The following is a 27,325-nucleotide window of genomic DNA, read 5'->3' on the forward strand; positions in this document are numbered from 1 at the left end:
TTATGATAAAACATTTTTTATTACTTTAGTGAGTGTGTAGTGTCACTGTTTGAACATAAAAAACATCTGCAAAGTTATGACGCTCAAAGCAATGGGAGATATTTTCTTTTACAGAAATCTCTTAAGGATTGCAACGGCTGATAATGATTACAAAAAGTGACATCACTAACCCTAATATTTGCATAACCCCGCCCCCGGGAACATGTGGAGAAGAGGAAGAGTTGGTGTAGTCGAGCACATTTGGGAGTCGCTCAAGATGTCGTCCGTCTTTCACATTTATTGATACAGTACGAACACAAATGCAATAGCATGTCATAAAGCAAGATGACAACATAAGTTATAACCGTAATTAAACTAAACTATCCCTGTTCTCTCTCCATCGGCAGATATTATAACCGTAATTAAACTAAACTATCCCTGTTCTCTCTTCATCAGCAGATATTATAACCGTAATTAAACTAAACTATCCCTGTTCTCTCTTCATCAGCAGATATTATAACCGTAATTAAACTAAACTTTCCCTGTTCTCTCTTCATCAGCAGATATTATAATCGTAATTAAACTAAACTTTCCCTGTTCTCTCTTCATCAGCAGATATTATAACCGTAATTAAACTAAACTATCCCTGTTCTCTCTTCATCAGCAGATAATATAACCGTAATTAAACTAAACTATCTCTGTTCTTTCTTCATCAGCAGATATTATAACCGTAATTAAACTAAACTATCCCTGTTCTCTCTTCATCAGCAGATATTATAACCGTAATTAAACTAAACTATCCCTGTTCTCTCTTCATCAGCAGATAATATAACCGTAATTAAACTAAACTATCTCTGTTCTTTCTTCATCAGCAGATATTATAACCGTAATTAAACTAAACTATCCCTGTTCTCTCTTCATCAGCAGATAATATAACCGTAATTAAACTAAACTTTCCCTGTTCTCTCTTCATCAGCAAATATTATAACCGTAATTAAACTAAACTATCCCTGTTCTCTCTTCATCAGCAGATATAACCGTAATTAAACTAAACTTTCCCTGTTCTCTCTTCATCAGCAGATATTATAACCGTAATTAAACTAAACTATCCCTGTTCTCTCTCCATCAGCAGATATTATAACCGTAATTAAACTAAACTATCCCTGTTCTCTCTTCATCAGCAGATAATATAACCGTAATTAAACTAAACTTTCCCTGTTCTCTCTTCATCAGCAAATATTATAACCGTAATTAAACTAAACTATCCCTGTTCTCTCTTCATCAGCAGATATAACCGTAATTAAACTAAACTATCCCTGTTCTCTCTTCATCAGCAGATATTATAACCGTAATTAAACTAAACTATCCCTGTTCTCTCTCCATCAGCAGATATTATAACCGTAATTAAACTAAACTATCCCTGTTCTCTCTTCATCGGCAGATATTATAACCGTAATTAAACTAAACTATCCCTGTTCTCTCTTCATCAGCAGATATTATAACCGTAATTAAACTAAACTATCCCTGTTCTCTCTTCATCAGCAGATATTATAACCGTAATTAAACTAAACTATCCCTGTTCTCTCTTCATCAGCAGATATTATAACCGTAATTAAACTAAACTATCCCTGTTCTCTCTTCATCGGCAGATATTATAACCGTAATTAAACTAAACTATCCCTGTTCTCTCTTCATCAGCAGATATTATAACCGTAATTAAACTAAACTATCCCTGTTCTCTCTTCATCAGCAGATATAACCGTAATTAAACTAAACTATCCCTGTTCTCTCTTCATCGGCAGATATTATAACCATAATTAAACTAAACTATCCCTGTTCTCTCTTCATCAGCAGATATTATAACCGTAATTAAACTAAACTATCCCTGTTCTCTCTTCATCAGCAGATATTATAACCGTAATTAAACTAAACTATCCCTGTTCTCTCTTCATCGGCAGATATTATAACCGTAATTAAACTAAACTATCCCTGTTCTCTCTTCATCGGCAGATATTATAACCGTAATTAAACTAAACTATCCCTGTTCTCTCTTCATCGGCAGATATTATAACCGTAATTAAACTAAACTATCCCTGTTCTCTCTTCATCGGCAGATATTATAACCGTAATTAAACTAAACTATCCCTGTTCTCTCTTCATCGGCAGATATTATAACCGTAATTAAACTAAACTATCCCTGTTCTCTCTTCATCAGCAGATATTATAACCGTAATTAAACTAAACTATCCCTGTTCTCTCTTCATCTGCAGATATTATAACCGTAATTAAACTAAACTATCCCTGTTCTCTCTTCATCAGCAGATATTATAACCGTAATTAAACTAAACTATCCCTGTTCTCTCTTCATCGGAAGATATTATAACCATAATTAAACTAAACTATCCCTGTTCTCTCTTCATCAGCAGATATTATAACCGTAATTAAACTAAACTATCCCTGTTCTCTCTTCATCGGAAGATATTATAACCGTAATTAAACTAAACTATCCCTGTTCTCTCTTCATCTGCAGATATTATAACCGTAATTAAACTAAACTATCCCTGTTCTCTCTTCATCGGCAGATATTATAACCGTAATTAAACTAAACTATCCCTGTTCTCTCTTCATCAGCAGATATTATAACCGTAATTAAACTAAACTATCCCTGTTCTCTCTTCATCGGAAGATAATATAACCGTAATTAAACTAAACTATCCCTGTTCTCTCTTCATCGGCAGATATTATAACCGTAATTAAACTAAACTATCCCTGTTCTCTCTTCATCAGCAGATATTATAACCGTAATTAAACTAAACTATCCCTGTTCTCTCTTCATCAGCAGATATTATAACCGGAATTAAACTAAACTATCCCTGTTCTCTCTTCATCAGCAGAGAATATAACCGTAATTAAACTAAACTATCCCTGTTCTCTCTTCATCAGCAGATATTATAACCGTAATTAAACTAAACTATCTCTGTTCTCTCTTCATCAGCAGATATTATAACCGTAATTAAACTAAACTATCTCTGTTCTCTCTTCATCAGCAGATATTATAACCGTAATTAAACTAAACTATCTCTGTTCTCTCTTCATCAGCAGATATTATAACCGTAATTAAACTAAACTATCCCTGTTCTCTCTTCATCAGCAGATATTATAACCGTAATTAAACTAAACTATCTCTGTTCTCTCTTCATCAGCAGATATTATAACCGTAATTAAACTAAACTATCCCTGTTCTCTCTTCATCAGCAGATATTATAACCGTAATTAAACTAAACTATCCCTGTTCTCTCTTCATCAGCAGAGAATATAACCGTAATTAAACTAAACTATCTCTGTTCTCTCTTCATCAGCAGATATTATAACCGTAATTAAACTAAACTATCCCTGTTCTCTCTTCATCAGCAGATATTATAACCGTAATTAAACTAAACTATCCCTGTTCTCTCTTCATCAGCAGATATTATAACCGTAATTAAACTAAACTATCCCTGTTCTCTCTTCATCAGCGGATATTATAACCGTAATTAAACTAAACTATCCCTGTTCTCTCTTCATCAGCAGATATTATAACCATAATTAAACTAAACTATCCCTGTTCTCTCTTCATCAGCAGATATTATAACCGTAATTAAACTAAACTATCCCTGTTCTCTCTTCATCAGCAGATATTATAACCGTAATTAAACTAAACTATCCCTGTTCTCTCTTCATCAGCAGATATTATAACCGTAATTAAACTAAACTATCCCTGTTCTCTCTTCATCAGCGGATATTATAACCGTAATTAAACTAAACTATCCCTGTTCTCTCTTCATCAGCAGATATTATAACCATAATTAAACTAAACTATCCCTGTTCTCTCTTCATCGGCGGATATTATAACCGTAATTAAACTAAACTATCCCTGTTCTCTCTTCATCAGCAGATATTATAACCATAATTAAACTAAACTATCCCTGTTCTCTCTTCATCAGCAGATATTATAACCGTAATTAAACTAAACTATCCCTGTTCTCTCTTCATCAGCAGAGAATATAACCGTAATTAAACTAAACTATCCCTGTTCTCTCTTCATCAGCAGATATTATAACCGTAATTAAACTAAACTATCCCTGTTCTCTCTTCATCAGCGGATATTATAACCGTAATTAAACTAAACTATCCCTGTTCTCTCTTCATCAGCAGATATTATAACCGTAATTAAACTAAACTATCCCTGTTCTCTCTTCATCGGCGGATATTATAACCATAATTAATATCTCTTCCTGGAAGGGGGCGGGAGAAGCATTCAATGTGCTTTTAAAGGGACACACAAAAACGGCCTCAAAAAGTGATAATTTTGACATATTTAAGGTATTTTGAGCTAAAACTTCACATACACACTCTGGGGACATCAGAGACTTATTTTACATCTTGTAAAAAGAGGCATTATAGGACTCCTTTTAACCTGGCTGCGTAAAGACACCTTTAACATTAATTCTACATGCGAATCAACTCAAGCTTTTAAAAGCGCCAGTGTTTGCAGGAATCCTGGATAAACAGGATTTTGTCCACACCCACCTCTGTGATGAATAAACTGTGTCCTGCGTCTGTTTTTCATTTGCACAGGCGTCATGCTTCCAGGCTTCAGTCCTGTGGTTCAGGCCCTGATGGGGACCCTCTTCACCTGGGGCCTCACCGCAGCTGGAGCCGCTCTGGTGTTCGTCTTCTCCGGCAGACAGGTGAGTCGGTCTCATCTGCTGGGTTACTTCACTCACCAATATAGAAACATGCAGGAAAAAAGGGATTGTTCACCCAAAATGACTTCTGTCATCATATGCTCATGTTGTTCTCAATCTGAATGACTTTCTTTCTTCCGTGGAACACAAAACAAGGTAAAATGATCACTTTTATCTATATAATGAAAATGTTTTCCTCTTTGGAACAACATTAGGGTGTGTAAATCCTAATCTAAATCTAAATCAGCGTTATTGTTGTTAAGTAAAACAAATCAAGCTTAGAAATTAGAAATGTTGCTTTGGCAATAAACTGAAATCACTTTAAGATGAAGCACAACAATTATTTACTGGAAATAAATACAACTAAAATTAAAAATACAAATAAATTAAACCTAAATAGCAATAGTAAGAAAAAACAACCCCAAAACAAAACACTAACATTTTATGGGAATTAGTATGAAAACTAAAATGTAAAAAATAAAATATAATTCAAAATATTAATAATAAAACTTAAACTATTTATATTATTTGAAATTTAGCTGAAATTAATAAAATATATTTATAAGTTGAAAAACTTAACAACACAAAAACAACAAAAACTAAACAAACATGAGAAACGTTGCCTTGGCAATAAACTAAAATAAGTTTAAGTTTAAGCAGTAAAGTTATTAACTTAAATTAAAAATTAATTAAATAAGGACAACTAAAACTAACATACATAAATTTAACCTAAAATAAACAAATAAACAAAAAAGCAATAAAAAAAGACAAAATCACATAAAAAATAAATAAAAATAAGCTAAAATTAAAACAGTTATATTATATTATATCATATTAATTATATTAATTATATTAATTATATTAATTATATTATATTATATTATATTATATTATATTATATTATATTATATTATATTATATTATATTATATTATATTAATTATATTATATTATATTATATTATTTATATTAATTATATTATATTAACTAAACAAAATGAGAAATGATGCCCAATAACCTGAAATACGTTTAAGCTTAAGCACTAACATTATTAACTGCAAATAAATAAAACTGAAATAACAGTAAATTAAACCTATATAACAATACAAATAGAATAAAAAACACCTAAAATTACAAAATTACATAGTGTAATTATTAGAAATTAAACATGACAACTAAGATAAAAAAATAAAATATAATTCAAAATATTAAAACTAAAACTAAACACTAACTATGATCAAAATCTAAAATTTAATCTAAATCTATTTCTAAATCTATTTATATACATTATTTTCCTACTTATTACTGTGGATCAGCTTTGGATCTGTATTATTTTAAGCACTATAGTGAAACATAAAAGACACAATTTTTATTTTAAGGGTGTCGAGTCAAAATTTGAATCAGTCGGTGATGATTTGATTTTTGTTTAAAAGAAATGTTGTAATTTTAACAGTAAAACAGTACTGTAAAAAACCCTAGTTAAGTAAATTCTCCTTTTATTTACAGGGAAAACTAATAGATTTAACAGGACATTTCATGCCTTTTTTATTTTTATTTTTTTACAGTAAACTACTGTTAAATAAAGTATAAAAACATAACACCCAGAATTCTGACGCATTTGATGTTTATTTTTATTAAAATAATTATGTTTCTGGTCAGTTATGTACATTAGGGTTACATGTTGTTAAATGGTTGTTTAATGCATTATTTTAGTGTTGTGTGTGTGTGTGTGTGTGTGTGTGTTACATGACTGTTTTGTTTTGTGTTTATGTGCATCTTCTATCTACTAGTATTTACATCACATTGTGATGAGCTTCATTCATCATGTGTCAATATACACCAGTCAGGCATAACATTATGACCTATTATTGTGTTGGTCCCCCTGACCCGTCAGGCATGGACTCCACTAGACCCCTGAAGGTGTGCTGTGGTATCGGGCATCAATATGTTAGCAGCAGATCCTTTAAGTCCTGTATGTTGCGAGGTGGGGCCTCAATGGATCGGACTTGTTTCTTCAGCACATCCCACAGTGGCCGGTTCTCCACTGTTCCTTCCTTGGAGCACTTTTGATAGATACTGACCACTGCAGACCGGGAACAGCCCACTAGAGCTGCAGTTTTGGAGATGCTCTGACCCAGTCGTCTAGCCGTCACAATCTGGCCCTTGTCAAACTCGCTCAAATCCTTACGCTTGCCCATTTCTCCTGCTTCTAACACATCAACTTTGAGGACAAAATGTTCACTTGCTGCCTAATATATCCCACCCACTAACAGGAGCCGTGATGAAGAGATCATCAGTGTTAGTCACTTCACCTTGTTAATCCTGATTGGTGTATAGATGGTTGTCAATATATTATAAAGGTGTGAATCATATTTAATACTTCACTAGGTTGGTAATATTATCAGTTTAAATTCATGTTACTATCACAGCTGCCGTTCCTTTACTGTAAATGTTGAGTTTTACAATGTGTCTTTTCTTCCCTCCTCAGAAGCGGATCTTGGATGGCAGTCTGGGATTTGCGGCCGGGGTAAGAGACCTTATTTTTGAATTCCATTCTTTGCTTTGTGTCCATCATTTCTCCACCTTTTTGCCATAAATACTTTTAGTGTCACCATCACATCTCTCTCTTTTTTTTTTTTTTTACAATAAAACAGATATTTGAAATGCATTGTGTAAGGGCAGGCTGGGGCACGTTTTCTTCTCTTCTTCTGTCAGTGAAGCCTCACAAAGGAATAATGTTATTTATCTGTGACCCAGAGTTAATTACACCGTCTCGTTTTGATTATCCTGAATATCTAACGCAACATCAGGTTCGCAAACTCTCATGTCACGATTCCTTTTGTGCTCGCCTGAAGGGCCGTGGAAAATGATCATGCGTTGAAAATTAAAAATATAATTTCCATGAGATTAAATATGCATGTTTTGTAGATTAGAATTTAAAATCCAGTAAACTAATAAAGGGTGCAAATGTTTATTTTCTCCCTCCATCTGAGTCATGACAAATTCGAACATAATGAGAACGTTAATGATGTCAATCTTTAGTTTAGTTTTTTTCTCTTATTAAATCTGTTTGTGCTGCAGAGATTCAGATCGTTTCAACCTTTAAATATGATTTTACTTGATGACATTTTGACTTTTGAATCACATATTGATCTGCAATACTGGATAAGAAATGATTGTAGGGCATTCTTTTGATCATTATATTGATCAAAAGTGACAGTTAAGACCTTTAGATTTCTATTTCATATAACTGATGTTCATAGAACTTTCTGCTCTTCAAATAATCCATCCATCCATCCATCCATCCATCCATCCATCCATCCATCCATCCATCCATCCATCCATCCATCCATCCATCCATCCATCCATCCATCCATCCATCCATCCAACCTCCATCCATCCATCCATCCGTCCATCCGTCCATCCTGTCCTTCTATCCTGTCAGTCCGTCCGTCCGTCCGTCCATCCATCCATCCATCCATCCATCCATCCATCCATCCATCCATCCGTCCATCCGTCCATCCGTCCATCCGTCCATCCGTCCATCCTGTCCTTCTATCCTTTCCGTCTGTCCGTCCATCCATCCATCATCCTGTCGGTCCATCCATCATCCTGTCGGTCCATTCATCATCCTGTCCATCTATCCATCCATCCATCCATCCATCCATCCATCCATCCATCCATCCATCCATCCATCCATCCATCCATCCATCCATCCATCCGTCCATCCTGTCCTTCTATCCTTTCCATCTGTCTGTCCATCCATCCATCCATCCATCCATCCATCCATCCATCCATCCATCCATCCATCCATCCATCCATCCATCCATCCATCCACTTGTCATACTTTCCATCTATCTGTCCATCCATCCATCCATTAGGGCTGCACAATAAATAAGAGTAAATAAGAGTAGGGGTGTAACTAACTAATTAAATCAAAATGATTGAAATATCTTAGTTTGCTGTATAGAATCTACTGGAAGTTTAGCTGAAGGCTCATGCACGTGTTCCTACTATGAGAGCGTCAGTCGACAGACTTTATTATCATCCTCATCATCCTCTTCGAGTCTGCTGTTGTCCATGCTGTCCTTTAGTTTTGTGTTCTTGCTTTGCCTCATGCAACTGTGTTCCTGTTTGATACACCACAGCATTGGACATCATGGCATTGCCAAGAGCAAATATTCCTGTGAAGGTCAGTCCCTCTTATTCTGTAGTGAAGGTGTGGGAGGGCGATGGCATCTGGACAGGCTGTTAGGGACTTTAAGAAACGCTGAGGGGCTGTTAGTCTGATTTGTGTGGTCAATTATAACATAACAATAGTTGTCACCAGAAATAAATGTGTTGAGACAAAGCATTTGTTCGGTCTAGTCTTTGTTTTCCACAGGATATTTACGGCTGTAATTTCTGGAAGTCAGTGTGTGTGTCAGTACGTTCTCCTTGTTGTTAGACAGAAAGTGAAGAGTGACAAGAAGTAATTATTGATCGTGATGTAAAGCAGTCCAGACTTGAACCTGAAGATACTGCGATGCCACGACACTGACAAAAGAATCGCAATTTTCAGTTCCTTTTCCCGGGCCTGTTTTATGTCCACTTTCCCCCCTAATGTTTTGAAATAATTTGGCTATTTGCATCCTCATTATTATCAGGGTGTGTGATATTGACAAAAAGTTATATCTTAATATTTCTTATGATTGTGTTAATAATGATAATTAGTCAATATTGTTGTGCTGGTTTAGGTCATGTCATGTTACCTTTATCTCTATAGCGTTTTTACAATACTGATTGTTTCAAAGCTTCACCGTAATAGATCGCTAAATCACAACCAGTGCTGCAAACTTCACATTTTTTCTGCCTTTATTATAGGACAGTATATAGATAATCAATCAACAGAAAGCTAAGTGGGGGTGAAAGTGTGCAGAAGTCAACATTGTTTCTGAAAATGTAAAAATAAATATACAATTACAAAATGCATTAATAATATTATATGCGCAAATGAGCAACTGCTTTGTGATGATTACTGAAATTATGTAATTAGTTATGAAGGATTTCCTGAAATCCCCAAAAATCAAAATTTGCATGCAAGCACGCACACACACACATACATTTTTTACTGTAGTTTGATCAAATAAATGCACCTGTGGTGAGCACACACACACACACATATATATGTTAGTGTCATATTATTCATATTATATATATTATATCATGGAACATTTCAGAAATGTTGTTCACATTTACTCTAGGTGGTCTAAATGGTCTATTAAAACGTATGATTTAAAATTTTACATTTAAAGGTTGAAAGTAGAAAGCTGGATGCACTGATAATTACTGAGTGCTGTGAAAGGCAGCGAATGCTCTCTGTGTGTTTATAATAGCAGACTTCCCGGGGGTTTGTTTCCCAGAAAGATTCAGTGTTGTTTAGGTCTGTATTAGGTGTTCACTTTGAAAGAGAAAAAGTATAGCGGTAACTTGAAATGCGCCTCCCATGTGTAATCATCAGCACGGCAGCCGCGTATCGAGCACCTCTGAGGGAAGGTGGATAGATTTAATTATACAGGATGTAGATTGTAAGTGCGGTCCACTGCTCTCCATCCCCGTCACTGAGCCCGATTACAAATCAATACTGGGCTGATGAGTCCAGGGAAGAGCCTGGGATGTGTGTGTGTGTGTGTGTGTGTGTTAGAGCTCAGACTGACAGGAGAAGAAAGTCTGAAAAAATTAAATTACAGTTTAATTGGTAATAAAGACGCCAAATTGGATCTTAAATTTGGATTATTTCAATTTGTACATTTTATGTATTCATTTAGTTTAATTGCGGCAATTACTAAATGTCTATATCAGGTAAATCTTCAAGTACGTAGCACAACACAAACACAAAACATGGTTAGAATTTCAAAAGGATCAGCATTCAAACCAAACCATAAGTCGTAGAGACTTGAAACTTTGAGGGTTGGTAGTACCCACCCCATCTAAAACGTCACCAATGCTCGCCCAAATCGGCCTGACGGGGGCGCTACAGCGATCAAAAGTATGTAATGAAGTATAACTCATAGACCGATCGCCACTGGCTCAATTGTCTTATATTGTTGGAATATTCCAGTTCCTGCTGGGTTTCACCCTCCCCTTATAAGCTTAATAAAGCCTGAACCTCACTGTCGGTCAATCAGTCATATTTTTTAAACTCCATTGTTAAGCCATGTCACTCCAGCTCTTACTGCACGCACCACAACAGACTTTTAAAAATGCCGGTTGAAATAAAATGCAGCATGAACTCAACTAATCAGCATGTTCAGCGGCCAAGTCCCATCCCCCAAAATTGATTCACGTCCGCAATGGGACACCAAAATGTTCGAAGTGGGCGTGGCCACTTTTACTAAAACTGCTGTCCCTCTTCAACATAATGACATAATTTCACCAAACTCGATACACCTATGTACGGGTTCGGTTTGTGGTTGTGTGAAAAAGGATGCAGCGACTGGTAAAAATACACGAAAAGGCTATAGCTATACAACAGTCAGTCCGATTGACTTGAAAACTAGCATTAGGTGTCTTTGGCCAATGAAGTTCGAGCGGCTGTCAGACAAGGTTTACAGAGGCCGATTGGAACGAAACTCTCTGGGCCTGTTTGACTCTCGGCTATAGAGGCCTGTGAGAAAATCGAAAGAAATTGGCCACTGGGAGCAGGGGTGTGTAATATTTGGGGGGTACAATAATCATAAAATTCTCAAGAGCAAATTTTGAAAGGGACACAAATAATGCAGCCAAATTCGTACTCGTAAGGAAATTTGTACACAAAGTAAAGCCTTAGTGTAGCATGGAGACTCTTCTCAAAGTTTCTCCCTGGAGTAGCACCAAATCATTGCTGCTACTTAAGAACTACTTTTCCTGGTTCGGAGCTGGTGCTTTGGCTGCGGAAGACAAAAAAACGATTTGAAACTAGGCTCTGGCTCCGAATCAGCACCAGCTGATTGGAAAAAGGGGCATCTGAGTTTTCTTCTGCAGTGAAATATTTAGCCAGTCTAGCTCTTCAACAACAGCAGAAGCAAGTGTGAGACCCAACATAGTCTTACCTTTGCTGAAGTGCTCAAATAGGCCACTGGCAGTTAAAGCAGTTCTAGATACACTCTTTGCCATCTCCTCTAGGCTGCACTGTAAAAAATAATACCCTATATCTACTCAATAAAATTGTGGCAACAGATTACAAGCAATGTTATTAATTAAATTCAACAACACTTAAAAATTGAGTTAGAATTAATCAAATGAGCACATTAAAAATCAACCATTAAAAATGAGTAACTGCAAACATCACACAAAATAATTAAGTAAAATTTAAACAAAAATATTGGTTTCCTTGGACAAAAACCTGAATTTAATAATGAATGCTACTTATTGGAATTATTTTGATTTAACACAAATTTAAGTTGGTGTTATTATTTTTAATGAGTGGATTAATTAAAATAATTTAATTAAATCTGATTGCAGGTATGAATAACAGACAGACGTCAAAGATGAATTACAAACTCATTTTATTGCCAACAAGTCACAATTTTTGTATTCTCAGTGTGAACTTTACCATCAGAACTGCAACTTCAAGGCCTATGAGAACTTCCAAGCATTCGATAACAATTCCAGTGTCATTTGGACTGTCACTTTTAGCTCCTGTCCTGGTCACAATTACTGCCATCACAAGCTGTTCAATTCCTGACTGTTCTTCATTTTCCTGCAATCATAAACAGCAGTGAGACTCAAAACCTAAGAAATATTGATTAAAAGAGAAAATCTGGAACTCTGTTTGTATCTTATAATACTGATCAAACAAGTCCAGTCAACATTATTATGGTTAAGTAACCAACAATAATTTATTTAAATTCACACATTTGGTATATTGAAATTAAGTTTGCATACGTTGAATTCTTTGATGAGATCTCCTGTACGTTCCCCAAGGAATTCTGTCATGCAGCGGATGTCCACCTCTCGTCATATAAACAGGACAATGTTCATCCTAAAAGAAAGAAATGAATTAATGATATCTCCTCTAAGGGCCGTGACATTTACCAAACATGCTCTAAACAGTGCCAATAGCATAGCAACACCCTGGACAAGCAATCAAAATCAACAGCATATTTTAGATAAGTTAAATATGTGAAAAATAATGCTTTTTCCTTTAAAATTTACTGAAGAAAACCAGATTAAAGGTTTAGTTCACACAAAATAAAATTTCATGTACTCACCCACGTCATCCCAGACCCATTTTTTGATTAAATCTGATCCACACATAGGCAGCAACGACATTGCACCTTTAAGGTCCTATAGGCCCTATATATTAAAAATGACATTCATATTACATCAAGTAGACAACTTGGACAATTTACAACAGCTTTTTCAAATATAAATTACATAATAGTCCTTACCTTTGTCAGAAATGAGTCTGCATCGAGGAACTCCAGTGCATTAAGCATGCGCTTTAACAGGAAATGCTTCTAAATTGAAAACAGCTCATTTGTATCATGTTGGATTAATTCAATATTCTCTCGAGTTGAAATTATTCAAAAATAATAGCTAAATCCTTAACAACCACATTTAGTAGATTTTATTCCAGTAATTTTTAAATAATTTCAATGCAAAAAACTGTCAAAAAAACAAGAAATTAATTTTGTTAAATAAAGTTTACATATTAAATTTAATGAAATCTACAAACCTACAGATTGACTTTTTACAGTGTGTGAAGTACTCGCTCATACTGCCCTAGCAGAGCTATTAGAAATATGTTCAATCAATCAATCAATCAATCAATCAATCAACCAACTTTGATTCACGACACACACGGTCCAAAAACACAAACATATGACCAATACAGTAATTCCAAGACAAACAAAAAAACTAACAAAAACAAAAAAAATCACTATATCACACATTTACATACAAGCTAAAACAACACACACTAAAAAATTCTGGGTAAAAAACAACCCAATGCTGGGTCAAATATGGACTAACCTAGCAATTGGGTTGTCTTTAGCAAATATTTAACCCAACCGCAGGATTAAAACAACCCAATCACTGGGTTAAAACAACCCAATTGCTGGGTTAGTCCATATTTGACCCAACATTGGGTTAAAACAACCCAACATTTTTTAGAGTGCAGTATGTACAGTCCACCTGTTTAGACAAAGGGATTTCAATGTGGTGACGGGACATTTTCAGAGGTAACTGTTTTTTAAACATTCTCTTAAATTTTCCTGACTGGCTGAAAAGGATGCCTAACTGGTGGACCCAAAAAAGGCAGTCCTGGATCATTGGGGAGGCTGAGCGGCCAGCCTGGGTGATTAGTCTGACACAATGCACACACTCTAAAAAATGCTGGGTTGAAAATGGACTAACCCAGCAATTGGGTTGTTTTAACCCATCGGTTGAGTTGTTTTAACCCAGCAATTGGGTTGTTTTAACCCAGCGGTTGGGTAAAATGTTGCTTGAGACAACCCAATCGCTGGGTTAGCCCATTTTCAATACAACTTGGGTTGTTTTTTGTCCAGCATTTTTTTTAGAGTGCACACACAATGGCTGCTGCTCCCTCACTTTTGCCCGGAGCACAACCGTACTTTCCGTGCCATGTTTGAGGCGCCATCGTAACTCTGCCCACGTAAAACTGACATGGGCAGATTGAGCCTCAACAGCACATCAGTTACCATCATGGCAATGCCCCGGTCTGTTGTCTCTAAACTGTATAACCCAATAAACTCCTCATGTGGGACAAGGTCATGGTCCACATAGTGCAGACAAACACTTTCCTGCTCGACACCAGAGTTATCCTGGGTACCATCAACAATTACAGAAAACTGAACGAGGGCTGGAGCCCTAATCTCACTTGCAGTGCCTCGGGTTATTGTATTGGCCATAATGTTCAGGATTTAATTTTGTGATATAGGGCTTGTGTATGCAATTGTGTGATCCGTTAACCATTTCAATAAAATAGGATCATCCTCTTCTGCCCTAATTTTCAGGAGCTGATAAAGATTCCCACTTTCCTCAGTATGGAATCTTAAAGGGCTACTTCAGTGATTTAGCATTAGGCTTTAAACTGGGTCATTAATGTAGTATATATTATTTTTGAATTCGGTGCCTTCTAGACTTAGAAAATGTATTTTTTTGTCTCAAGTGGATGAAAGACAACAATTCCCAGAATGCACTTGCTTCGCTGCCCTACGAGGCCACTTCTAAAGCCACGGCTACTGGATCACTGGATCACTGGATATCACTTTCCCACCGTGTTCATTTTCATAAAATCAGTTCAGTTAGAGAACAGACACTACAATTAAAAACTGAACGGTTATTTGAATTTACTCCCGGGTTTCTACTGATACAAAGCCATGTGCTCAATCGCTGAAGTAACCCTTTAAAGACTATCCCTGCTTTGCCACATGCCGTACAGAGCTAACAATTTTCTCCAAGCAATGTCTTGCCACCTCCTGCTGTTTACCCCATGCTCTGGATAACCGGGCACTGATTGGGTTTGACTGATGTGCACTCACAGTCACATAATGTCGGTGGGCTTGGGAGGTCTGGTGTGCTGTCACTTCTTCAATGGCTTTTTTCCAATTTCTAAATCCTCTATGACCTAAAAAAGACTGGTTTAAAACACTTTTGCTGCAGAAAAAGAAAAAAAAAAACCCACAAGACTCCTTTCACTGATGGACTGTAATGCAGCCATTGAAAGTCTTGGTACCAATTCTCTTGAAATGTCAATGACTTGTTTTGAAGTATTAGTCTTTCGATACACTGGGGATGTGGTTGGTACGGCTTAGTGAAGTCACTGAGATCTGAACTAAAAACTGTGCTCCTGTCCCTGGTAGGGATGGCTTGATACCACCATTTTGGCTTCGGTACGGTATTACAATCTAATACCGAAGTACCGATATTAAAACGATACCACACGGTCTGATATTAGCGTGGGTATATTGCACTAGAATGAGTACAATTATGCAAGTTTTGAGTTTATAAAGTGGGAAATTACCACAAATGTTTATTATTAAATTAATCAGCAAAGATTATCACATCAAATCAGTCCTTTGAAAACTTTCTTGTGAGAAATAATTGCAGCAAAAATCTTGAGCCTTGTTAGTGGTATTAACTAGCGATTTAATTTAACTACCCTGTGCCCCATAGACAAGCGCTATAAGCTAATCTGTTTTTAGAGATAAAACTCTTTACATTCGTTTTTCATGAAAACGCATCCCAGAGAACGATCTACTCGCTAACCATCTGTTAATTACCCCTAGGGTCATTTCTCACCGGGGTTGTCCTTTAATTAAAGCTGAATTGCCTTAATATGAGAACATTTTGTACTTTCTTGGTGTTTTGGTGCACAGAAAAATGTTTTTCTTTTCTCTGTCATTTTCTCTGATCAACAACACAAAGTGATAGTTGTTTAAATATAGAGTAAGGATCACCACACAGTCATATTATAATTATTAAAGGTTCATGAACCCCCCTGTTTCAGCAGGAGTGGAGGGGACGAGGGGAGACCGGGAGACTGACAGCACATCAGCGGCTTCTGATTGAGAAAATTTTATTTAGCTCTCATTAAAAGCATTAAAGCTTCCCACAAACACAGCTGCAAATGATCATTAAAGGGTTAGTTCACCCAAAAATGAAAATTCTGTCAATAATTTGTTACCCTCATGTGGTTGGACACCCGTCAGACCTCCGTTCATCTTCAGACACAGATGAAGATATTAGTGTTGAAATCCGATGGCTCAGAAAGGCCTTCATTGACACCAATGTCATTTCCTCTCTCAAGACCCGTAAAGGCACTAAAGACGTCGCTACAAAGCCCGTCTCACTACAGCGGCTCTACAATCATTTTATGAAACGATGAGAGAAGTTTTTGTGCGCAAAACAACAATAACTAAATAATTACTGTAATGAATGTTCGTGGGGGTGTGAAGGAAGAAGACGGGGTCGGCTTTGACTGGGACTCGCTCTCTTTATTCAGTCTTGTTCAAAAACAAATAACCGTCACACATATGTGTGTGTGTGTGCAAAACTCAGTTTCTCCACGATATGGATCGCCCCTTCTCTGTTTAACTTTCTTTCTCAGTTTCTCTCAGTTTCTCTCAGTTTCTCTGCTGTGCATGCGAAGTCCCAGTCCAGGTCTCTCTCTCTCTCTCTCTGTACTGCTGGGGTTTAAATGCTGTCTCTCCATGCCAATTACTGCAAACAGACACAGGTGTTAGTGATCTGCACTTGACCTACTTACTCACTGCTCGGCTCCGCCTCCTCTCTCCCGCTACAGACCTCGCGAAACCACGCCCCTCCTGCCACAATTACTTATATATTGATGGGCCGATTTCAAAAAGTTTCGAACCAATATGAATCAGTGAATCGATTCATGATTCGGATCGCCAAAGTCAGGTGATTTCATCAGTTTGACACGCGATCCGAATCAGAAATCGATTCACTGATTCTTATCGGTTCGAAACTTTGTTTTGAAATCGGCCATCACTACATAAGTCATTATTTAGTTGTTGTTTTTTTGCGCACAAAAACTATTCTCATCGTTTCATAAAATGATTGACACTGTATAGAGGACACGTTTAGTTTTTAATTGTTGTGTATGTTCTCTAACTGAACTAAATTATTTTATTACTATAAAAATTCTAACGATGTTTGGGGCGGTGCCGCGGCAAGCAAGTGATGTTAAGCCCCGTTCACACCGCCAGCGGCACGCAGTGACAAAGCGACATGATCCCATTCATTTCAATGAAGCGCTGGCGACTTCCGGCGACACGAGCGACAGTGACCGTTGGCGACAGAATGTGGGCGTGTCAAGCGACACGAGACACGCGACAAAAGTTCAGAAATTTCAACTTTATGCAAACGAGAAGCGATTTTCGCGAGTGACAACCAATAGGAGTGAAGTCCGTGGAGTCCACGTGATCCGTCTGCTTTACTACGGTGTCCGGAGGAGTTGTTGATATTAGCTTTTAGCAAGTCCCCTGCTCTTTACGATATGTCTCTGTGTAGCCTACATACAGAGACACATTTTAAAAAATGATGCGTGGAAAAACGTGTCTGGGATTGTGGGGATATAAAGTAAGTTTTGACTAAACTGCATGCAATATGGTCTACCTATTACAGTACAGTGTGTATGTATTCTAATAACTTGCTCTGTTCTGCAAAACACTAGTAATAAAAACGGTACTATAGTACAAATATATTTAATGACGTTTATATGCAACCCGTAGTGGGAACGCCCACTAGCGACATGAATCTCTGGCGCTGGCGACATGCAGTGACAAAATCGCTGGCGGTGTGAACGGGGCTTTAGTGGTGTTTTGCCTAAACACTGGCAACACTGACTATCACAGCAATAATCCGTATTAAAGAGAAAATAATCAGTTCATCTGAAGTTTAAAGTGAATAAAATTGCCTTGACAGCTACTTACTGTTTCACAACTGCTGTCTGAAGAGCTTTGTTCTCTCCCCAAACTTGTGTGGTAGTTGCTATACGGTCTGTGGGTAGTTGAGGTGCATGGTGGATCAAACAAACCACTGGGAGGCACGGGAAGGAGGACTCAAAATGGGGGTGAGCGGGGTGATAAAAAGCTTTAAAACCACATATTTCCTTAGTAAACTGCCTGTTTTGTCTGTAAATGGTCTGCTCCATCTACACTCTAGTTGGTTACAGGCTAGCTAAATTAAACATAATGGCATTGTATGCATGTGCTTAAAGGCCTTGAAGCGCTTGAACTCCTTTAATTGCTGCTTGCAGCTATATTTATTAATAATTTTGTTTAATTTAATCCGCATCTCTTCCAATTAGCAAGTTTTCTCTTGTGATTTTTTTAATGGTTGATGTCACACAAATTGCAAAGAATTATTAGATTACATGCTTTATATAGTGTGTAATTATAATTATAATTATATTTAATTATAATTGTCTTTTGAAGAAAAAAACAGGTCATTCGAGGTGATTCTGTGCTGTAAACGAGAAAGACATTTCTGGTATTTCTCCTGTATTTATGACAGAAGCTGCTTGATTTGCTCTATTTAATTATTAAATTACCATTTTTTTGTAATTTAAGATATAAGATCAGTTTTTTTTTATTAAACACAGTAGATTTATAGTTATGGATTTATACTTGAATACTTACTCAATGCACCTGTTTCTATTTGCACTGTGTACATAATCGTTTGCACTATGAGAATCAACTTTGTATATATTTATTTATCATTTTAATTTAGATTTAAAGTAAAAAAAAATTAAAATATATTTTAAAATAAATACTAGATATCACTATGAAATCTATAGTTCTTTATGACCAGCTTTATGATGGAAATTTTCGATTGATCATGTTATGACATTGTGCCTCTATATGGATGTGTGGACATAGTGCTGAAATATTTCTGCTGGCAACCCAGAGGTCCAAGGTTCAAAAAGAACTGAAAGTGCTAGAGTGTCACACACACACACACACACACACACACACACACACACACACACACACACACACACACACACACACACACACACACACACACACACAGACACAGACACAGACACAGACACAGACACACAGACACACAGAGCAGTGTGTCCATGCAGGCTGCCATTCATATCAGTGATCTGGCTTCAAACAGAAAGCTTAAGTGTGAGAGGAAACTCAGGGTGTGTGTGTGTGTGTGGCTGGCTTGCTGCAGCAGCACAAAACACATTTTTTTGATGCTGCACTGACACAAGGACAGAAAGGATCTCCACCTGAAGGCAGGCTAATTAATGAGTTTTCATTCATTTTACAGCATAGAAAAGGGGTTTTCAAGAGGATTAAATGTTCCCTCAGCTGCAGAAAGATAATTAGGCTTTAGCAGTAGCTTCGTAATTGGACTGCAGTAAAACAATGAACTAAAAGTACTTCAGTGTCTGTGAGTTTAATGCAAATACACAGATGTGAGCAAACAAAAAACATTATTTCATAAGGATAAATTGTGGATCAGTGCAGTTTTCCTTTACCGATTCAGTGTTATTTAGTATTATTAATACCATTATTTAGTTTTTATTAATGTTTTGTAATGGCCATTTATTTAATTTTTTCTTTAAATATTATTTGATTTCGTGTATTGTTTCCACCTAAATGTTCCATGTAAATTGTCATTTTAGTTAAATTTGTAGTAATTTTGTTATGTGCTTTTTGTCTTAAAAAAAATACTATTTAGGTTTAATTTATTTTTATTTCCAAATAATAATTTTAGTACTTCAACTTAAAGTAAATGAAAATTAAAACTGTTGCTTTGACTACTAAATGAGTTTTATTCAAGTTGTATTTATGGCTAGTATTTATATTTTATCTTATTTCAGTTAACTTGTATTACTATTTAGATTTAATTTATTTTAATTTCAGTTTTTATTTAGTTCCAGGTACATTTTAGTGCTTCAACTTTAAGGGATAGTTGACCCAAAAATGAGCCTGTGATGTTAATCTGCTGACCCCGAGGGCATCGAGATGTAGGTGTGTTTGTTTCTTCAGGAGAACACAAATGAAGATTTTTAACTCAACCGTTGCTCGTAAAACACACAGACATACGAATCCATGTTAAACCCTGAGGCTCATGGAGACACATTGATGTCTTAAGACACGAAACGATTGCTTTCTGCGAGATACACAACAGTATTTGTGTTATTTTTTGTATTCCCAGCACCATTATCATAGGAATGTTTACATAGATGCCTCATTTGATCAATCCGCGCAGGCACTAATGAGGAATCTATATATATATATATATATATATATATATATATATATATATATATATATATATATATATATATATATATATATGTCTATGATCACACTGGTATTTTGACCTTATTCGGCAAAAGTCTTCTTCTTTTTCTTTCGGCTTTTCCCTTCAGGGGTCGCCACAGTGACTCATCTGCCTCCATCTAGTCCTATCCTCTGTATCCCCTTCTCTCAGACCGACTACCTTCATGTCCTCCTTGATTATATCCATAAACCTCCTCTTTGGTTTTCCTCTTGACCTCCTGCCTGGCAGCTCTAACCTCAGCATCCTTTTACCGATATATTCACTCTCCCTCCTCTGAACATGTCCAAACCATCTCAACCTGGCTTCTCTAACTTTGTCTCTAAAGCATCTCACATGTGCTGTTCCTCTGATGGACTCATTCCTGATCCTATCCATCCTCGTCACTCCCAAAGAGAACCTCAACATCTTCAGCTCTGCTACAGTTCCCAGAATGCATTGCTGCCCTGTGAGGCCACTCCCACAGCCACCGCTACTGGATTACTGTGACTGAGTTGGAGAAGACACTAGAATTAAAAACTGAACGTGTGTGTTCAATATAACGATCGAGTCGCCGCGCGAGTCTCACAGCACTGAGCACTGACTGCAGGAGTGAGATAAATGAGCTGATGAGCTCTCGTGATGAGCGCTGAGGTAATCGCGACTACACTCGCGGCATACATTCACAACACGAGTTCAGTCTGGCACGTTTCAGTTCATGCCTTTGCAAGCTTAACTTTCATAGAAATGAATTTGAGAAGTTAAAGACTTCCATTGCTCAGCATATCTCCGTTTAAATGAGTGCCTGTAGCTGAGCTGAGCTGTGAGTGTGATCTCCATCCTCATGCGCGGGTTCAGAACATGAGGAAATGGCTCCCTCTGCTGGCTGTAGTCTTTAGCCTTTGGCCAAACATTCCTCCTATGATGCAAACATCATCAATTTGCGTCATAAGAGGAATTTTTCCAGAAATAAAATGCATAAATCTCTTGTCTCAGGGGGATATGAGGAGGGAAAGCACAATCATTTGAATATACTCCAGGGTTTCTACTGATACAAAGCCAAATGCTAATCGCTGAAGTAACCCTTTAATTTTAACACATGTAATGTAAACACCTGCAAATGCAACACATTTTCTTTATAATGGGTTTTGATGGGGAAAAGCGCTTAACGAGAAACGTTGTGTTGTGTTGCTAATATTCTGTGTTCATCTGCTGTCCTGTATAAAGGATGCATCATCAATAAGGTGTATAATGAATTATATCGGTCTTATTGCATTAATACTCACTAAAAACCAGATTTCAGTAACATTAATCCCCCAATCAGAACTTTACTGATAAAAGATCATGTATTCTATCCTGTGTTTTTCTTAAACGTGCAATCTGGCAACCATGTGCACGCTCTCGCTCTCTCTCTCTCTCTCGCTCTCTCTCTCTCTCTCTCTCTCTCTCTCTCTCTCTCTCTCTCTCTCTCTCTCTCTCTCTCTCTCTCTCTCTCTCGTGGATGATCTGAAAACATCAATGAACAAGTAAGCCTCATTTCAGCAATCTTCATTCGAGATGTTCTGCTTAAAGTGTCATTCAGTCAGTCTGCGTTCTGTCACGACTCACGAGCCGCTTGTGCCGTTTGCAATTGTGTTTGCTGAAACACTGCACTTGTGTGAGCTGCTGAAATGAGCCAATCAGAGCAGAGCTCAACATTATTATTCATGACCCTTCCAAATAGGGTAAAAACTGACCTTTTCATTATAGGGAAAATCTATAGGGTTGTAAATGGACCTGTAAAACTGTATCTGGACAATTTTTGCCCTTAAATAAGCCACATTACTCAATGTAAATAATCAGAGAACAATTTAACATATTGTTTCAAATCATTCTAGGGAACCTTTAAGGGATATTGACTACAGGAGGACTTTAAAAATACTAACATATGCAAACTAAGTTAATCCACTCTTTCCTAATGTTGGGATCACAAGGAAGTCAATGCAAAGGCAATTTTTTTCCACAAATTGGCATCTCAAAACATCTTGTAATCCTCTATCGTTTTGTTATTGGAGTTATCCTGTTTTTTGTATTTACTACTAAACTACATGCGTGAGTTGGTGGGCGGGTAAAAGTAATGGGTATATAAAAGTAGGCGGTCTTTGTTCGCACTATGACGGCATACTGAGACAACATCTGAGACGAGCGGTTTTGCTAGCTTGGTTTGAATAAAAGCTGTGTTTGTACTTTTTCATGACCCCTTTAAAGGTGCAGTGTGTATATTTTAGCGGCATCTAGTGGTGAGGTTGTGAATTGCAACCGCCCACCTCTCACTGCTCCCTTTCGAAGCACATAGATGACTACGGGGGTCGACACAGGACAAAAATGTCGTCATCTGAGACAGTAGAGAGTGACTAGCACTCGTGTAGAATCATGATGACGCAAAATGGCGATGTGTAGATAGAAACGTGGTTTGTGTAGATAGAAACGGCTCATTCTAAGTTAATGAAAACATAACGCTTCATTAGGTAAGGTGGATTTTCTCTAATGGATTTTGGACATTTTAATCCAAAAATCGTACTTTAACAGAAAGCACAAGGTTGACCTGTTTCTCCGAAGGGCAGCCATGCATCATTGCTCCTTTCCTGAGATTGCCTGTTTGTCCTCTCGTTGTGTTTAGTGTTATCAGTCAGTCAATAGGCCTCTGAGCCCCTGTGCAATCACAGCGTCAGTAATGAGCCATTAACTGAGCAGGTATATTCGTCCATGTGCAGGAACGTGTCTAGACACTCCTGAAAGAGCATTATTATGCCATCTTGTTCTTATTCAAAGCTCTTCCACTGGGAGGAAAGAGGTGCACAAGAAAATGAAATAATTACCCCCTTCCAAAAAGACAAACACCTTTTAGAGGTGTCAGAACCTTAGTGTTGAATGGACCCGAATTGCGCAGCTCAGTTGGGTTCATTATATTGACAGAGAACAGATTGTCTTTATAGGCGAATGCACACATTAACCTGCGTGTTTCACCCCTGATGTTAATAATAGCGTTGCCCTCCAAGGGAACAAAATAGATGCCAAATGGAGCAGCAGGAAATTGAGGATTTCACAAGACGTAATAATAATAATAATAATAATAATAACAATAATCGTAAAGCGCTGCTTTGGCCACTAAGGAATTTTCTAGAGACAGATAGCTTTCCATTAGCTTGATTGAAAGCTTTACGTTTTATGTAGGTATTTTGATCAGATTTTGTTTTAATTTTAGACTATTATTAATGTACACTGTAAAAAAATATTTGTGGTTTAACTTTAAAAAAGTAAGTAACCTGGTTGCCTCAATTTTTAGTTTATTAAATTTAAAAATTGATTTAAAGGGTAACTAAACCCTAAACCAACTTTTTTTAGTTAATGATCTGCAAGACTGGGGCTTTATTAATGCTGTTTATTGATTAGAGTAAATATTTTGACATTTGGGTATAAAGTGTTTTAATTCTATAATATATGGTGTAAAAACGTCTTAGTGCTGCCCTCTTAAGGTTGAACGGTGGCTACTGCAGTTGAATTTTCCTATTGGACGTTGTGGTGCTTCGTGACGTATGATGGTACTTCCAACGGCTCACTATCCACGCCCCTGGCACGAGCTCACCACGCCCTGAGAAATGTTTTCCGTGATCACATGATGAGAACGGCTTCAGTCCAGTATGAGCGCTCATGTTACATGAAGTAGAAACATTATGAATGAAACTTTCTCGTCACTTGCTTTCAACATCCTAATGAAGAAAATACAGATAAATAATGCAGTTGTAAGTACATGTTATGCTTTTCTTCTGATATTTTTGCCACCCGTCATGTCTACAGACAATTTTCATACTTCAGACACTTTCAGACAAACCCTGACACGCAAATGGTTAAAATCTGTTGTAATAGGCTATTAGGTTTGAACTTATTGGTCCTGCGCTTTTTTAGTGGCATTCAGTATAAGGATATGGCTGTTCAGTGTTCATAGATTAGTTAGTGATCTCATTCTCTCTTGCGCTGCTGCTTCGCTAGCATGAATGATTGAATGAAAGCATCGTCGGCATCGGGAGTTAATGCAGTTTGAGCCAGCGGCTCTGATTGATAAGGCTCTGTGTCCACAGACATTTCACCCTCCTCCACTACAGGTGAAGGTGGTGGAGAAAAGTCCTCTACTTTAGATGACCGCTCTGTTGCAAAGCTACTGTCCTCACTCCAGTCACTATCCATCTTTGCGAGTTTTTTATAAACCAACCCAACAAGTTGTCACTACGGGTCTCAGGTGGACCTGATTAACTTTAAAACATTGACACTGTTATTGAACTAAATTGAGCTGAATATTGACACTATTGTCTGCTTATAGCTGTATTAAATTAGTTTCATAATTGAAGAATTTTACAACATTAAAACTGATTTTATCATGTTTATTACTGCGAACCTGAAATGAATGAAGTGATATAGTAATAAATGTAAATGTAAGTCATTTTACAGTCATTTCCCACACACACACACACACACACACACACACACACACACACACACACACACACACACACACACACACACACACACACACACACACACACACACACACACACACACACTATGCTAGTATGTCGGATGGAGCATCACTGACTGGCTTAAACCATGATGGCATAATGTGCATTTATACAACAATAATAAAGTAACCAATTCACTGGGTTAAACCAACCCCTTCACTGGGTTAAACCAACCCGTTCGCTGGGTTAAAACAACCCGTTCACTGGGTTAAACCAACCCGTTCGCTGGGTTAAAACAACCCGTTCACTGGGTTAAACCAACCCGTTCGCTGGGTTAAAACAACCCGTTCGTTGGGTTAAACCAACCCATTCACTGGGTTAAACCAACCCGTTCGCTGGGTTAAACCAACCCGTTCACTGGGTTAAAACAACCCGTTCGTTGGGTTAAACCAACCCATTCACTGGGTTAAACCAACCCGTTCGCTGGGTTAAACCAACCCGTTCACTGGGTTAAAACAACCCGTTCGTTGGGTTAAACCAACCCATTCACTGGGTTAAACCAACCCGTTCGCTGGGTTAAACCAACCCGTTCGCTGGGTTAAAACAACCCGTTCGTTGGGTTAAACCAACCCGTTCACTGGGTTAAACCAACCCGTTCGCTGGGCTAAAACAACCCAATCACTGGGTTAAACCAACCTTTCGCTGGGTTAAAACAACCCGTTCGCTGGGTTAAACCAACCCATTCACTGGGTTAAACCAACCCGTTCGCTGGGTTAAACCAACCTATTCACTGGGTTAAACCAACCCGTTCGCTGGGTTAAACCAACCCATTCACTGGGTTAAACCAACCCGTTCGCTGGGTTAAAACAACCCGTTCACTGGGTTAAACCAACCCGTTCGCTGGGTTAAAACAACCCGTTCGCTGGGTTAAACCAACCCATTCACTGGGTTAAACCAACCCGTTCGCTGGGTTAAACCAACCCGTTCGCTGGGTTAAACCAACCCATTCACTGGGTTAAACCAACCCGTTCGCTGGGTTAAACCAACCCATTCACTGGGTTAAACCAACCCGTTCGCTGGGTTAAAACAACCCGTTCGCTGGGTTAAACCAACCCGTTCGCTGGGTTAAAACAACCCGTTCGCTGGGTTAAAATAAATTTAACTTAAAAAAAAGACCAGACTGGCCTATCTAAAGGTTTTAACCCAGCATTTTTTCGAGTGCATTTACAAATCAGAAATTATCATCTCAAGTGATTGGTAAAAAAAAAAAAATCCAAGTTGAAATTTGCAAAAACTTCTAAAGGAATGGAAAAACAGATCTCACGCACTCGCATTCATATCTTCAGTATTCTGCTGCAGATGATAATGCCCCCATGCCTTTTCCTCTCATCTAATATTCAGTCTGTCTCTTTGAAGAAGAGTTTGCACTTCCCTGTCAAACAGAAGCTTGATAATGCTGTATTTTCTGCTCTGATCACTGAGCCGCTCTTCTCCATTACCGACAAAGGGCTTGTTTTTGCTTCTCATTAGCGTTAGGATGATTATGACACATTTATAAACAAAAAGCATCTACTCTGGATAGTCCAGTTTAACCCTGTAAAGCCTGATGGATTAATTAATGGTCAGATCAATCATTGTTACGTTTTTTAATAAAAGAAACAATTTATTGAATCTTCCAACAAAAAAGTTAGCATTTATGTTTTGTTTTGTATCATATTTGATGCATCAGGCTTTTATGACTTATATTATAGTATGATATAGTGCAATTTGCTTTAGATGCTGATATTTATTTGATGCTTGTAATGTAAATCAATGAGATCTTTATGACAGTATAGCAGATGCTAACAGAAATATGTTTTTTCTGTCATCCTTTGGCTAGTGTTACATTATATGATCACACTCTTATTCATGAAAATGCTTTTAAACCATTCAAGCGCGACAAGACAAAAGAAAACAGTCTGTAAATGTGTACACACACACACACACACACACACACACACACACACACACACACACACACACACACACACACACACACACACACACACACACACACACACACACACACACACACACACACACACACACATACACACACACTTATGTTGGCTGCAAATAATCACAATTTATTTATTTGACAGCACTAATTAAAAAATATTATATTTACTTATTACTTTTTTTTTAAAGGCCCAAACTCTAGGACTGCAGTAGATTCTGTGCTAAAGGTTTATCAGCAAAGTTTTGATAATATTGATAATTTAGAGGCCATTTCATAGGACATTTCATATCAAATATGATACAGTAGGATTTAGGGTTGAACCAGTATCTCCAA

The 27,325-nt window shown here is 37.3% G+C and overlaps 1 protein-coding gene and 1 long non-coding RNA gene across 3 annotated transcripts in view; one reads left to right on the forward strand and one right to left on the reverse strand.

Annotated features, from left to right (window-relative positions):
* LOC137055795 (zinc transporter ZIP11-like) overlaps positions 1-27,325 on the forward strand; it is a 181,758-nt gene that overhangs the window by 13,503 nt on the left and 140,930 nt on the right. For both annotated transcript variants that reach the window (XM_067429700.1, XM_067429699.1), the window contains exons 3-4: positions 4,597-4,709; positions 7,194-7,232. In XM_067429700.1, the coding sequence (XP_067285801.1) occupies positions 4,597-4,709; positions 7,194-7,232 (152 nt within the window). The remainder of the gene's footprint in view (positions 1-4,596; positions 4,710-7,193; positions 7,233-27,325) is intronic.
* On the reverse strand, positions 12,215-13,126 carry LOC137055477 (uncharacterized). The gene is made up of 2 exons (XR_010900014.1): positions 12,611-13,126; positions 12,215-12,425 (listed from the first exon to the last, which is right to left on the reverse strand). It is a non-coding gene; the product is annotated as an uncharacterized lncRNA (long non-coding RNA).

The sequence above is a fragment of the Pseudorasbora parva genome, chromosome 21, assembly GCF_024679245.1.
Source record: "Pseudorasbora parva isolate DD20220531a chromosome 21, ASM2467924v1, whole genome shotgun sequence".
NCBI classification, from domain to species: Eukaryota; Metazoa; Chordata; class Actinopteri; order Cypriniformes; family Gobionidae; genus Pseudorasbora; species Pseudorasbora parva.